The sequence below is a fragment of the Heteronotia binoei genome, chromosome 1 (genome assembly GCF_032191835.1).
Source record: "Heteronotia binoei isolate CCM8104 ecotype False Entrance Well chromosome 1, APGP_CSIRO_Hbin_v1, whole genome shotgun sequence".
In the NCBI taxonomy this organism is placed as follows: Eukaryota; Metazoa; Chordata; class Lepidosauria; order Squamata; family Gekkonidae; genus Heteronotia; species Heteronotia binoei.
The window spans coordinates 166,611,068-166,626,487 of NC_083223.1; the positions used below are offsets into that span (position 1 = coordinate 166,611,068).

Sequence of the window (15,420 nt, forward strand, 5' to 3'; positions counted from 1 at the left end):
AAAAAGGCAACCGCAAATCTCTATGGAGAGGTCTGGATGTCAACACTGCTGTACTATAGCAGCCCTTTTGGGTGGACTCTTTAAGTGACTCGGGTTTTTGTATGATTTGTAATTGTTTCAATGTATTTTCATAAATTGTGAGCTTGTAAAAATAGGCTTAATGCTTTAGATGCATTAATAGTTTTATTAATTAGCCTTGAAGTAAATGTATCCTGACATTAAGCTTTTTTAATTGTCTGTAGTTATATGTAATTTGTGAGCAAATTCAGGTTGGTGAATCTCAAGTTGTGCTGACCTAATATAGATATATAGAAAAGACTACAATGTCATTGATCATCAAATATATACCAGGAACAAGTAGATTTCAACAACCATATACTATTATTATCAACACTTTGCTTCAAATCAGATTTACTTAGAAATTCAGTTTACTGAAATCAATAGGACTTATTTCCAAGTAAACATATTTAGAATCAATACACTAGTCTACTAAGCAGAAACAACAATAATAACTGTAGTTGGAGTAAATAGGAGAGCGCCAATGATATTGTCTTTGTGCCTGATGAGCAATAGATAATCTTTCAGTGCATAAATGAAAAGGTCCTTCTTGTATATTAGTTCTGACTTATGGGCTATGATGTTCTGTCAAAACTGTCACATTCATGGTGACAGTTTAAGTTTAGTTTCCAGGGTATGAAGTGACCTACACTAGTAAGAAGAGGCTAACGGTTCCTTTTCTAAGTACAAGAGACTCATCAAAATGCTGATGTAAATGTGGCCATGTAAAAAAAGTATAGGTTTAGTAAGCATCTGCCAAATCTGTGTGACAAAATTAATCAGAAATAATCAACCGCCATAAACCCAATGAAGATTAGCTTTGTATGAAAAGTGCTCTCTATTGTAGAATAATTATATCAATGCAGAGAATGTTGCCCTTGTGGGGAAGGGGAAAAGAAGAAAGGCGAATGCTGGCAGTGCCACTTAATACGTATGAAGAGGATATGTGTAACTGGCAGCATTTTCAGATTATGAGAGTCTTACTATATGCTCTTCACCTTTTGATATTAGTTCACAAGGCATTATAACCCTCAATATGTGAAGCACACATTCAGCTATCATAATCACAACTTTTTAATGAGAACATATCATACTCCTGATCATCAAGCCTACATTTCAGGTTGTGTTAAGCATGGACACTTTTTGGCACTCACTAATGTTTGTGGAGATTTCCTTTAATAAATAGGCTTTGACTAATGTCTTCAAGTTCCCCATTGTGCTCAAATGAAGCAAGGATAATGATTTACACTTTCTCCTCCAAACAGAAGGAACACCAAGACTATAATGGAAACTTACAATCTCAGAGGGTTATTTTAGCTCATTACTTTTAATGAAGATGAGGTGAAGTCCAAGCCAAAGTGCTTCAAAATAGGATTGTGGAGGCCATAAATGCATTTTAAAGGTCACAAAAGTATGGTGAATCTAATATTTCTCTTCCCATTGTCCCAAATACAGTTAAATAGAGTGAAATAGCATCCAACAAGCTTGTTACATCTTTTTTTCCCCCTTTAGATCTCCCAGCTGATGACTGAGACTGGCCGAGAGGGTCTGACTGAAGCTGTGCTGAACCGCTACAATGCAGACAAACCCTCTTTGTACAGCTTCCCTGCTTCCCAAGGCACCTGTGTTGCCAGTGACACATCAACAGGCACCTCAGTGGCAGCTTCCTTCTTTGCTAGGTAAGGCCAAAAGTGTGACTGTTCTTTTAGTCTCTGGTTTGTCAAAGCAGCACAAGTAACAACTGGTAAAAGGAGTAGATGATGTGGGCAGTGTTATATACAGAATTTTAAAGTCAAATAATTTCTTGGATTTTTCCAGTTTGGGTTGCCAATATCAGGTTGGGAAATTCCTGGAGATTTGGGGGGTGGACTTGGGGGAGTGTGGGGCTGGGGAGGGGATGGACCTCAGAGGAGTATAGCACTATACAGTCCATTGTCCAATGTCTCCATCTTCTTAAGGGAACTGGTCTCTCTAGTCTGAACATCAGTAGTAATCCTGAGAGATCTCTTGGCAACCCACTTCTAGTGTAAGGTTTTCCTGTATCAATACTTTTTCTACATGAACTTCTTGTTTAAAAAGGAGCAAAAGATAAATTCATTACTTGGCTATGGATTTTCCTAGAACTTGAGAGATCGCTATGGACTGCATAATTGTGAGTTTCATAAAATAAAACTACACTAGCTGTCTACTGACTTGTATCTGGTAGAGAATTTCTACTGATTGAATGGGAGGATTTTTTTTGCCAACTCCCCCTCCTACTGCAAACCTACAACCCCCCTTTCATGGTGTTCCAGAGTGGTGCCCCCTGTCCACCAGGAACAAGATTTCTAGGGGTATTTTGGGCTGCAGCAAAATGGGAAATGCAGAGAATTCTTGCTCCACTGATGGAAATTCCTTCTGTCAGTAGAGATTTTTCATGTGCTCCAACTCACTGTGTAACAGTCTACACATTTGTCAAAAGTAGGCTGTGCCTCACAAAAATTTTGTTAATGCCACAGACTCTTTTTTTTCTGGCATCAACTAACTAACATAGATACCTTTCCAGTATAAACTACAAATAGTATATGTATTAGTTTATGCTAACCTTGTCACAACATACATTTATTTGTCATAACTTGGGAAAAAATAAGAGGCATCCTAGTGATAGCATATGTGTTTTGATTCAGTATCTGACATCTCCAATTAAGGGTTCACAGATAGGGATCTGAAACCTGGGACAGCTGTTGCCATTCAGAATAAACCAGAGGTCTTCAGTCCATGTGTGAGGACTCTAAGGTAGATCATAGAGCTGCACATACTGGGTTACAGGACCTTCTGTAGGCATTTTGCTGCTTTTAGGAAGGACCTGCTGCTAGGGCACATGTGTAGAGCAAAAGCACCACTGCTTGTGCCTATTTAAACATGCACACTGACAGGAGCAGCAGGATGGTGAGGCTAGGTCACTTAGTGGTGGAAAGGATTTCATTTTAGCACTGGCAGACTCAGATATATACACACATACCCTTTTCCCCACAAAAGCTCTCCGGTTGTCTTCTGTTCTTTTCCTCACCCAGCACAACACAGCCCAATCAGTCTCCACCAGTGGTCTTCAAAGATGCTGTTCACAAACTTGGAACACGTAACTTCCTTCTCCCATGTCTATGGCAAATTCATAATTCTGGTCCTTGTGAAGCCCTCAGGGCCAGGGGCTACATCCCCCTGGGCTTGTGCCATGATATATCTGTGTTGTCAGTCAACACTCAAGATGCAGAGGTTGTCCTTTACTGCTGTGCACAGTACCAATTACCAGTTCCTAAGGTCCTTCTCCAGGATTTGCTAACACCTAGCTCTGGCCACTGCCCCTTCTGGCAGGGCTACAGCCTGTAGTATCTAGGCTACCCATCCTTGAAGTCAACAGTAATTGTCACCTGGCCAGGAAGTCTACCTTCTTGGTCTGCTAACCAGACAGAGGCCTGACTGGCTTCTCTCTTTCCCTGGTCCATTTTATTCTCCTCCTTCTGGACTTGCCTAGTTCCTGCTCTCATGTATGTACTCCTGAGTAGGTCTTTCCTCCCAAAGAAACATTTGCTTTTGTAGACCATACACTGAACATAAGTCAGCAGTGTGATGCAGTAGCTAAAAATACAAGTGTGATTTTGGGCTTAATCAACAGAAGTATAGTGTCCCGATCATGCAAAGTGATAGTGTTAGTTTGCTCTGGTTAGACCCCACTTGAAGTACTGTGCTCAGTTTTGGGCACCACAGTTTGAGAAGAATGTTGACAAACTGGAAGGTATCCAGAGGAGAGCAATGAAGATGGTGAGGAGTCTGTAAGTCCTGTGAGGAAAGGTGGAAGGAGCTGGGTATATTTGCCCTGGAGAGGAGATGACTGAGAGGTGATATAATTTTTGAAGGGCAATCATAGAGAAGATGGTGTGAGATTATTTTCTGTTGCTCCATAAGGTTGGTCAAGAAACAGAAGAATGAAATTGAATCAAAAGAGTTGTTGGCTAAACATTAGAAAGAACTTGCTGGCAGTTAGAGCGTTTCCTCAGTGGAACAGGCTCTCTTGGGAGGTGGTGATCTCTACTTTTTTTGAGGTTTTTAAAGCAAAAGCTAGTTGGTCATCTGGCAGCAGTACAGATTCTGTGAACGTAGGCAGAACATGAGAAGGAGGGCAGGAAAGAATGAACCAGTGCTCAATTTTTGTGGCGCTTTCTTACATACCCAAGGTAATGCTGATTGTCACTTTGGGGTCAGGAAGGAATTCTCCTCCAGGCCACATTGGCCAAGGGATCTTGGAGGTTTCCTGCCTTCTTCAGGGCATAGAACAGGGGTGACTGGGGGAGTGGGAATGGAGATAGTTGTGAATTGCCTATGTTGTGCAGGGGGCTGGACTAGATGACCCTTGATGTCTTTTCCACCTCTATGTTTCTACATTAGTTTTCTGTCTCAGGAACAAGCCTTATATGTTCCTTCCAGGCCTCTGCAGACCCCCAGGGCTCCTCCTCCTGTCCCACTGCTGTGCTGTTGATGGTCTTAGAGCAGTACCCCTGTGCCAGTCCTTCTCCCCAGGGACTGGAGCACCCAGGATATGACACTCTTCTTCTTCCTTTCACATGACTGTGATGTCTCATTGTGTCCACTTGGGGTAAAATGTGTTTTCTAGGTCTGGAAAGGTTTATGACTACTTTAGTGAATGATAATTAATACAAGGAGCATTGTTCCTACTCGCTATAAAGTATCTTCATATGTTCATTTTTAAATATTATTCCCAGCTAGTAAAGGAGTCTCTGTGCAACCAAATGAGGAATTATAGGCTTGAGGTAGTAGAATGAATGTACAATTTCAGGCTGGGATGGGAGATTATATTTTTGAATGTTTCCTTACAGACTATTAGTGTTACAGAGACTGGACTTGCAGTGGCTTTTTCACATGAGGTGAGGAGGGGGAGAAGGAGGAGGAGGTTTATAGACCCCACTTTTCTCTTCTCTAAGGAGTCTTGAAGTGGCTTAAAATCACTTTCCTTTCCTCTCCCCAGAACAGGCACCTTGGGAGATAGAGGGAGCTAAACAGTTCTACAGAACTATGAGCCAGCCAGCTGGCTTCAGGTGGAGGAATGTGGAATCAAACCCAGCTCTAGATTAGAGTCTGCTGATCTTAACCACTACACCATGCTGGCGTAAAAAAGGAACTCCTCATTTGAAGTGGTTCAGTTCACTCTTCCCTTCAAGATTCTACCACTTTGTTCTGTTTAATATATAGACCAGATCTCAGCTTCATTCTATGGGGTGTGTAGGTGATCCTGATTTGTATTTGCTACATATGTAAGACTGATACAGTGGCTCTTTGTTTGAGAGATGCAGTGGTAGCAGGCAATTTCTCCATCCTAGCCTAGATTAGCCATTCTAATCTAGGGATTAGATTAGCAGGGAGCTGGTCCTGTTGGCAGCAGAGGATAGGACTCACAGTAATGGGGTTAAATTAAGGGCAGGAAGGTACTGGCTGGATATCAGGAAAAACTTTTTTTACAGTAAGAGTAGTTCAGCAGTGGAATCAGCTACCTAGGGAGGTGGTGAGCTCCCCCTCTCTGGCAGTCTTTGAGCAGCAGCTGGACAAACACTTGTTGGGGATGCTCTAGGCTGATCCTGCATTGAGGAGGGGGTTGAACTAGATGGCCTGAATGGCCCCTTCCAACTCTGTGATTCATGATTCTAAGAGCAGTGGTCATATTCTGTGGTACTGGGTAAATGAAAATATTGCTAGCCTGTCTAGCGTGATGAACAGAGCAAATTTGTTGCCTTGGCTACTCAGATGTTTAGGGACAGCTGTTAACAGATAGGTGAAAGAGAATGTGACTGTTTGTGGCCCCAGCACCAACTGTGGCGAGGAGGGTACTAAAGGTCAGTTCTCTCTACCATAACCTGCTAACTTCCTAGTTTGAAATGAGAGAGAATGTTTCTGACTAAAATTGGAATAAAATTGGCAACAACTTCATTGGTTACAACTGTAATTAGCCTTGGCACAGCATGGGGTCCCAGATGCTGTTCATCAACTGATCCACCTGCTAGTTGATGATTCCCTGCCTGCCCCAGCCCGCTGGCTGTGGTTACAGGAAAACATTGGGATGACAGGTCTCTGGATCCCACTATGGTGGCTGCCCCAGAGTGATCTCCCATCATTTGAGCATGAGGGTAGTCCCTGGCAGTGCCCTGGGGCTGGGCATTCCTCTTGAACGTCATACCAAAATCTAATAAGGGCATGCAGGCCACCTTTCCTGGCAGTGGATCTGGCCCCATGCTGATACCACAACAAGAGCTTGGTCTTCTGACACCTAGCTCCCATCAATGTCCCTACAGCTGTAGCCAAGGGTGTAAAAAAGGTAGTCCCCTGTGCAAGCACCAGTCGTTTTTGACTCTGGGGTGACGTTGCTTTCACAACGTTTTCATAGCAGACTTTTTACTGGGTGGCTTGCCATTGCCTTCCCCAGTCATCTACACTTTCCCTCAGCAGGCTGGGTCCTTATTTTACCGACCTCGGAAGGATGGAAGGCTGAGTCAACCTGGAGCCAGCTACCTGAACCAGCTTCCACTGGGATCGAACTCAGGTCATGAGCAGAGGGCTTCGACTGCAGCACTGCAGCTTTACCGCTCTGCGCCACGGGACTGCCAAGAGCATAGACAACCCCTAATACCATGCAGCCAAAAATCCATCCCCCATTGAGACAAGTGAATCCAGTGCTGGCAAAGAAAGTGAGCCAGGGATGTGTGGGACCCTAAGTATCTCCTGGGAGCCCCTGTTCTACTAAGTAACTCTGACAGGCCAGGCAGTGGGCCAAGTGGACCCCTGCTTCCCATGCTTGCTGATGGCTTCCCATGCTTTCTGATGGCCTGCCCCCTTTTGACCCAGCAAGCCACTGAAGCTGGTCTTGCTCTCACTGCCCTCCACCCCCCACCCCTACAGTGCTGTTGATAGGGTTCCATGTTAAGTCCAGGCCCCAGTTTTCATTTGTTTCTCTGAATGCCTGTATTAAATGCCTATATCCCTGTATTAAAGCCATATTTAGCAAAATTGCTGTGGATCTCCTCTTGGATGGGGAAATTAGCAGAGGAGACCCTGGTAGAGCATAGGAGGAATCTTTTATCAATTTACAGAGGTTCAGTTTCAGAATAAAACTCCAACAGTAAAATAGTTTTTTAAAATGTTTACTTTGAGAAATATATATATCAGATACAGTCACACATATGCAATCGAACATTCATAAAAAGAGACTAGGAAATGTGGTGAAGCATAGAGTTTTTTTATGGATTATTGCAGGGGGGTGATATTACCTGATCCATGGATCCTTGAAGCAGAAGACATGAAGGTGGAGAGTGGCCCAAACAGAGTTTGGGGGTGCAGGTCTGTGGTAGGGTAAGACAAGACACACTGAACTGGCCATGTGCTGGCCTTGATATAGCCAAATTTGTGCCCTCAGGAGATGATGTCAGGTGGTCTGTGGCACTGCATGACACTTCTTACATGTGACTCCTGATGTCACATAAGGGGCGGAAACTGCCTTAAGCAAAGAAAGGAATTGGTTACTTTAGAGCCACATTGTAATCTACTGTAACACCATAGCTAACACAATGGGGATGCTCTTCATAATGGGATTAGTCCTCAGCAACAGTCACTTCCTTGGGCTTCTTCTTTGTATCCAGTGATCTTATCAACAGCCGACAGAGGTCTGAGAGGAGCAGAACAGAGCAGAGCAGCTCTGATAGCTGAGACAGCTGGAGAAGTTGCTGAGAATTTCTGAGTTTTGAAAAACTTCATTCTGAGGTTTGAGGGGCTGCCTAAAATTCTGAGTTGTGATAGCTGGGGAACTGCTCTTTGTTTGGTCTTTGTTTGCTCTTTGTTTGGTTGAGTGGGCTAAAGGTGAAAGAGATTGAGAGTGATTGCTGCTGATTGCTCAGGAGTGCCTCTGCTTCACCCTCTTTGCATTTTAAGCGGTGCCTTGCCAAAGGCGCGAGTCGAAGGGGTGAGAGCTAAAGGGCTCTTGGCCTGTGGCTCTTAGCCTGGGGGCTCCCTAAGGACCAGGAACCCAGATCCCTGATTTCCTTGTTCTCCCAATAAGGTAAGTTGACCCTCCAGAAGGGGAGCCACTTAAACAAACAGCATTTAAAGAGGACTGTATATATATTTTATATATATACACACACACACACACACACACACACACATATATATATATCATGAAGATAGAATGCCAGCAGGGGGTTGGGGGCTTTCCAGTGTTTTGCACTGAGTGTCACATGTATGACTATCTGCCCAAAGGACAGAAGTCTTGTGTGTGTGCTCGATGCAAGGAGCTCCTGGTCCTCAGGGAACAAGTTCGTACCCTTGAGGCCTAGGTGACTGCCCTGGAGAAGCAGAGACTGTCAGTTAGGCATTTGGGGAAGACTCTCGGGGGCGTATTAGGTGACCCCCACTCTGAACGTAGCAGCCCCATTGCTGCCAGAGAGCGTGAGGGTCGAGAGGGAACAGGGCACTGTGCTGAGGATAAGGGGAATGTGCCCTCAGAAGGGACCTCTTCTTCGGTTGGTGAGCGCGAATCCTTTTGCACCAAGGTACCATCCCTGGGCAGGAGGAGAGGGGGGGGGGGGTTGGTAGTTGGTGATTCGATCCTTAGGCAAGTAGACAGCTGGGTGGCGAAATCGCGTACTGACCATATGGTGACTTGCCTGCCTGGTGCGAAGGTAGCGGACATTACGTGTGTAGTAGATAGGCTGATAGACAGTGCTGGGGAGGAGCCTGTGGTCGTGGTGCATGTTGGCACCAACAATGTGGGGAAATGCAGTCGTGAGGTCCTGGAGGAAAAATTTGGGCTGCTAGGCGGGAGACTTAAGGCCAGGACCTCCAAGGTAGCCTTCTCATAAGTGCTACCTGTTCCACGTGCAGGGCAGGAGAGACAGGCACAAATTAGAAGTCTCAATGTGTGGATGAGACGATGGTGTAAGGAGGAAGAGTTTAAGTTTGTTAGGCACTGGGATGCTTTCTGGAACAAGCGAGAGCTGTACAAAAGAGACGGTCTCCACTTGTCCCCGGATGGAACCAGGCTGCTGGCGCTTAAAATCAAAAAGGTGGCAGAGCAGTTTTTAAACTAAAACTTGGGGGGAAGCCGACAGGAGATGAAATGTCTCTGGTTCGGGAGGACTCGTCTCAAAGAGATGAAGGGTTGGCTGCTATTTTTCTACCGGGTAATGGATCAGAGTTGTCCACTGTGATGGTGAGAAGCAATATGGACTGTCTGCCAGTCTCTCGAGGCGGTAGGAGGAAGGTGGCAGGCCTAGCTTGCCTGGGAAATTATAGATATTTGTATGCAAATGCTAGAAGTGTTCGAAGTAAAATTGGTGAATTGGAATGTTTAGTGTTGGGAGAAAACATAGACATTGTGGGAATTTCAGAAACTTGGTGGAATGAGGAGAATCAGTGGGACATGGTGATCCCTGGATATAAGTTATATCGGAAGGATAGGGAGGGAAGGGTTGGAGGTGGGGTGGCTCTGTATGTCAGAGAGGATATACGGTCCAGTAAGACTGAGGTCAGAGAATTAGATTCCCTTTTAGAAATGCTTTGGGTTGAAATAGAGGGCCCAAAAGGAAATTTAACTATGGGAGTTTGTTATCGCCCACCAAATCAAAAGAGAGAGGACGATTATAATATGATGGAAGGATTAAAGATAGCGGCTAAACGTAAAAACTGTGTCGTAATAGGTGATTTTAACTACCCGCAGATTGATTGGGTCAATATGTGTTCTGCTCGAGAGAAAGAGATTGAGTTTCTTGATGCTCTCAATGACTGTGCTATGGAGCAGATGGTCTCAGAACCTACCAGGGGTTGGGCGATCCTGGATTTGGTCCTAAGTAATGCCCAAGACTTGGTGAGAGATGTAAAAGTGATTGCGCCGCTTGGGAGCAGTGACCATAATGTTATTGATTTCACCGTTTGTATGAATAGGGAGTTGCCCAAAAAGACCGCCACAACCACGTTTAACTTTAAAAGGGGTAAATACACTAAGATGAGGAGGCATGTGAGGAGGAAACTGAAATGAAAGGTAAATATGGTCAAAACCCTTGGGGAAGCTTGGAGACTATTTAAAACTATAATCCTAGAAGCTCAGATAAAATACATACCACAAGTTAGGAAAGGCACAAACAGGCATAAGAAAAGGCCTGCATGGTTAACAAACAAAGTAATGGAAGCTGTAAAAGGTAAGAAGGACTCCTTTAAGCGGTGGAAAACCAGTCCAAGTGAGATTAGTAAAAGGGAACACAGGCTGTGGCAAATCAAATGCAAGACTGTGATCAGGCAGGCAAAAAGGGACTATGAGGAACATATTGCAAAAAACATAAAGACCAACAATAAAAATTTCTTCAAAATATTAGAAGTAGGAAACCAGCCAGGGAAGCAGTGGGACCCTTGGATGACCATGGGGTAAAAGGATTACTGAAGGAGGATAGTGAAATGGCTGAGAAGCTGAATGAATTTTTTGCCTCCGTCTTCACTGTGGAAGATGAGAACATTTTGCCCGCCCCAGAACCACTAATTTTGGAAGGGGTGTTGAAAGACTTGAGTCAGATTGAGGTGACAAAAGAGGAGGTCCTACAACTGATGGACGAATTAAAAACTAATAAGTCACCGGGTCCAGATGGCATACATCCAAGAGTTCTGAAAGAACTCAAAGGTGAACTTGTGGATCTTCTAACAAAAATCTGTAATCTTTCATTGAAATCTACCTCCATTCCTGAGGACTGGAAGGTAGCAAATGTCACCCCCATCTTTAAAAAGGGTTCCAGAGGAGATCCGGGAAATTACAGGCCAGTCAGTCTGACTTCAATACCGGGGGAGTGAATAAACATGTGGACAAAGGAGACCCGATAGATGTTGTTTACCTTGACTTCCAGAAAGCTTTTGATAAAGTTCCTCATCAAAGGTTCCTTAGAAAGCTTGAGAGTCATGGAGTAAAAGGACAGGTTCTCTTGTGGATCAAAAACTGGCTGAGTAATAGGAAGCAGAGAGTGAGTATAAATGGGCAGTCTTCGCAGTGGAGGCCGGTAAGCAGTGGGGTGCCTCAGGGCTCGGTACTGGGTCCCATGCTTTTTAACTTCTTCATAAATGATTGAGAGTTGGGAGTGAGCAGTGAAGTGGCCAAGTTTGCGGATGACACTAAATTGTTCAGGGTGGTGAGAACCAGAGAGGATTGTGAGGAACTCCAAAGGGATCTATTGAGGCTGGGTGAGTGGGCGTCAACGTGGCAGATGGGGTTCAATGTGGCCAAGTGCAAAGTAATGCATATTAGGGCCAAGAATCCCAGCTACAAATACAAGTTGATGGGATGTGAACTGGCAGAGACTGACCAAAAGAGAGATCTTGGGGTCGTGGTAGATAACTCACTGAAAATGTCAAGACAGTGTGCGTTTGCAATAAAAAAGGCCAATGCCATGCTGGGAATTATTAGGAAGGGAATTGAAAACTAATCAGCCAGTATCATAATGCCCCTGTATAAATCAATGGTGCGGTCTCATTTGGAGTACTGTGTGCAGTTCTGGTCGCCGCACCTCAAAAAGGATATTTTAGCATTGGAGAAAGTCCAGAAAAGGGCAACTAGAATGATTAAAAGGCTGGAACACTTTCCCTATGAAGAAAGGTTGAAACGCTTGGGTCTCTTTAGCTTGGAGAAACGTCGACTGCGGGATGACATGATAGAGCTTTACAAGATAATGCATGGGATGGAGAAAGTAGAGAAAGAGGTACTTTTCTCCCTTTCTCACAATATAAGAACTCGTGGGCATTCGATGAAATTGCTGAGCAGACAGGTTAAAACGGATAAAAGGAAGTACTTCTTCACCCAAAGGGTGATTAACATGTGGAATTCACTGCCACAGGAGGTGGTGGCGGCCACAAGCATAGCCACCTTCAAGAGGGGTTTAGATAAAAATATGGAGCAGAGGTCCATCAGTGGCTATTAGCCACAGAGTGTGTATGTATGTATGTGTGTGTGTATATATATATATATAAAAATTTTTTGCCACTGTGTGACACAGAGTGTTGGACTGGATGGGCCATTGGCCTGATCTAACATGGCTTCTCTTTTGCCCCCCGAGTCGTAATGAAGAGACTGACACAGTGTGTTGGATAAAAAACCTGGGCCGCTTTATTGAAACATAACTTGAACGATAAGGATGGCAAGAGGTATAGGCCTACAAGAACAAGCCCTGGGGTCAAAACACAGGACCCCGCTTTGTCCAGAAGGGCGAGCCACCCTGCCCCCAGCACACGGCCACTACCATCTGACTGGGTGCTGAGCGGCCAGGCCCAAACTCCACCTCCACCTCTGTCGGCATTAATTACCCAGGAAAGATACCCCCAGGTGAGGCTTTGTCGTGATCTGCACTCCCAGCATTGAGCCGTGAAGCCCATCTACCGTTCATACAGACCACCTGCACCCACTGGTGCAGAGCCATAGGTGCTCCTCTGAAAAGGCTGTAGCCAATACCTCATCCTGACAAGCGACCAAATCTACCTAACCTCACCCCATACTCCCTACACTATCATGCAGTACAAGGTAGGCAAAAAACAAATTCACACAGGCCAATTTTGTGAAAATGAAAAAATTCCTACCTGCCCCCCAATAAGGTGACCGGTAAAACCTGTACTGCATAGGGCGGGTGGGTGGGCCGAGAGCCATGAGAGAACTGCGCAGCACGGGCGGCAGCCCGGGCTTTATAGCCCTGACTCCACGCCCACTTCTTGAACTCCCAGATGGCCGGGAAGCCGGAGTCAGCCTCCCTCCTTCCAGGAGGGCAAAGCACGGCCCCCAGCCTATGACTTCCTAGGAAGACATCCACAATCTTGCTATTGGACATAGTGGATTCAATGAACATAATTGCATATTATTAGGATGCATGTTAACAAACATGGCAAACTGAATTTTCCCCTTTCCTCCCCCTCTGTGCACCATTTTGGAACATGTAATATGTAACATAATAAGATTAGGAAATGCTCAGTTGGAATGCTGGCAGAAAATTAACAACATCTGTACAACGTTTCCCCTAATATTTCTAAAGTCCAATTCAGTGTATTTCACTAGCAGGGACTGGTGAACAGAGTTACTTTTGTTAGCTTGAAATTAGCTTGAAAGGTGTCTCTGTGTTCGAGTTTTCCAGTGCAAAAATTAAAATGTTGGTTTAAAAAAAATCTGCTGAACTTCTGAACACTTGTAGTTGACTTTGATTGGATTGGAAATGTCTGGCATTCTATATTTATGAATTGAGGCAAGAAGGAAACTTAATTATCACAAATTACAGACTTGTTTTGGACATGAAAACCTGTTTGCTGAATTTTTCTTTTGTTTTACAAAGCATTATGTAAATTGTTATGGAATTCTAATTCTTAAATTGCTCTTGATTTAACACAAATTAGAGATGCATACAGATATGGCTACATTGAATCAAACCACCTAATAATTTGTGGTTTACCAATCGTCAGCAATTTTAACTAAACAGTAGTGAAATGCTCATTTAAATATTGGTCAGAAATCTGACTAATATTTACTTTGACCAAGTCTAGTAATGTAAATTATTCTCTCTTGATCTTTCACGGCGTGTGGGCACTGGGCATTGGCAGGAAATGACTTAAATTGTTTACAGATTTTTTTTTAAAGCTTGGATTCTTCATTTTGTGTTTTAAACATGAAGGGAGAATTCTGGACCAAGCAAATACTTTCTGAAGGGACTGCCAAGCTATTGGTCTAATATTGCTTAGACCAGAGTAATCCCATTGATTTTTGAAAGCCTAGCACTACATGAATACATTACTTGAGCCTTGCAGCCTCTTTTTTTAAAAAAGCTCAGAATGATGGCAGTTTGGAATCTTCCCCTCCCCCCTTGCCCTTTATGTGATACATATACATATAAACCTCAGGGCCTAATCAGAACCATTATTTCCTTATAACAATAGCTTATCTAGACAACTGTTCATAATTCAATGTAACTTTCATTTTGCATTAACAATTTGTTGGTTGCTGAGAACTGAAGTATTACAATCCATGATAAATGTGTTATTCAGAAATGATGTGAGCACTGAAATATGCTGCACCTTCTTTGGAGAGATGCTTGAGGGACTGTGGCTCCTAGTGTTGCATCAGCCACTCCATGTGGCCTACTCATTGATCTCAAAGAGAACAGCTAATGGGCTACAGTCCAGTGGGGGCTTCTCACAGGCATACGCTGCAGAAATTAATGGATGCTACCTGTGAATTTGCTTCCCGTTAGCGCCCTGGTGTTTTTTATAGGAAAGGTTCCTGGTGGTTAAGACCTAACAGGACAGGACAGGCATTGCAATCAACAGGGCCTGCAGGAGCTGTTAATATGCATCTGGTTGGGATGCATACAAAAGACATTGTTTGAGTGTCATACCTCCAAAAATGAAAGTAAACAGGATCCTTACCTGGTTTTTGGTGGTTTTACATAATTAGAAAATAAAGGAGAACGATATTTTTTTTGTTGAAACTGTGGCATGTATCTACCATTCTGTTCAGTGAAGCTTGAAGCCTTCCTGCAGCTTCAGGATGTTTCCTCCAGTCAAAAAGTCTAGTTCTTTGCAGAAAGAGCTTCCTCCATCAGGGAACAGCTCCTTAGACTGGAAGAAAGCGCCAGTCTTTGCTGAACATGGTCTTAGAAGAGAGGCCACTGTGTGTAGATATGCAGCCATTACACAGTAGTATAAGGGAGGAGAAAATTTCCTTAGGTAGGAGGAAGGCTTTAGACTGTGTTGAGCAAAGTGGTAGGTTACAGGCCTTTCTTTTGTTTTTTTCTCCAATACAACATGAACAGCCAGAGCTCTTTCACAACCATGCACATGCCTGCATGGAGAAGATGAACCGAGTGGTGCAACGATACAGTTGGAAGCAATTCTGGGTGATCGTGACATGTTATTTTTAGCAGCTGTTGTAACTGGAATTATTACAGGTGTTTCCATGCATTGCCTGGTTCATTTCTGATAATATGGAGGGTTAAGTCATTGTGTTTGCCAGCCTTAAAAGTAATGACTTTCCTGGTAGATATGAATCAAAACAATAACGGATATCCATGCAACAGAGAAACTAACTGCAAAATATATGACTGCAGTCTTTTAGCTAGTTTGGCACAGTAGTTCAACTGATATCAAGTTCATGATTGCATCCTGACTAATTTAAAAGCAGCTAGAAATGTTTTCTTCCTTCCTTCTGGTCTCTGTGCATCACTCTGATGGGCTCTGCACCTGTACAGAGCTGTGATTTGGGAACTTCTCAAGGAAGCTTTTAGGCAGAGTGATTCTCTGCCCACATTCACACAGCTTCAA

The 15,420-nt window shown here is 43.9% G+C and overlaps 1 protein-coding gene across 1 annotated transcript in view; it reads left to right on the forward strand.

Annotated features, from left to right (window-relative positions):
• The window catches only part of KIF26B (kinesin family member 26B), a 763,222-nt gene that overhangs the window by 351,148 nt on the left and 396,654 nt on the right, over positions 1–15,420 (forward strand). The window contains exon 4 of the mRNA XM_060243792.1: positions 1,570–1,736. Coding sequence (XP_060099775.1) covers positions 1,570–1,736 — 167 coding nt within the window. The remainder of the gene's footprint in view (positions 1–1,569; positions 1,737–15,420) is intronic.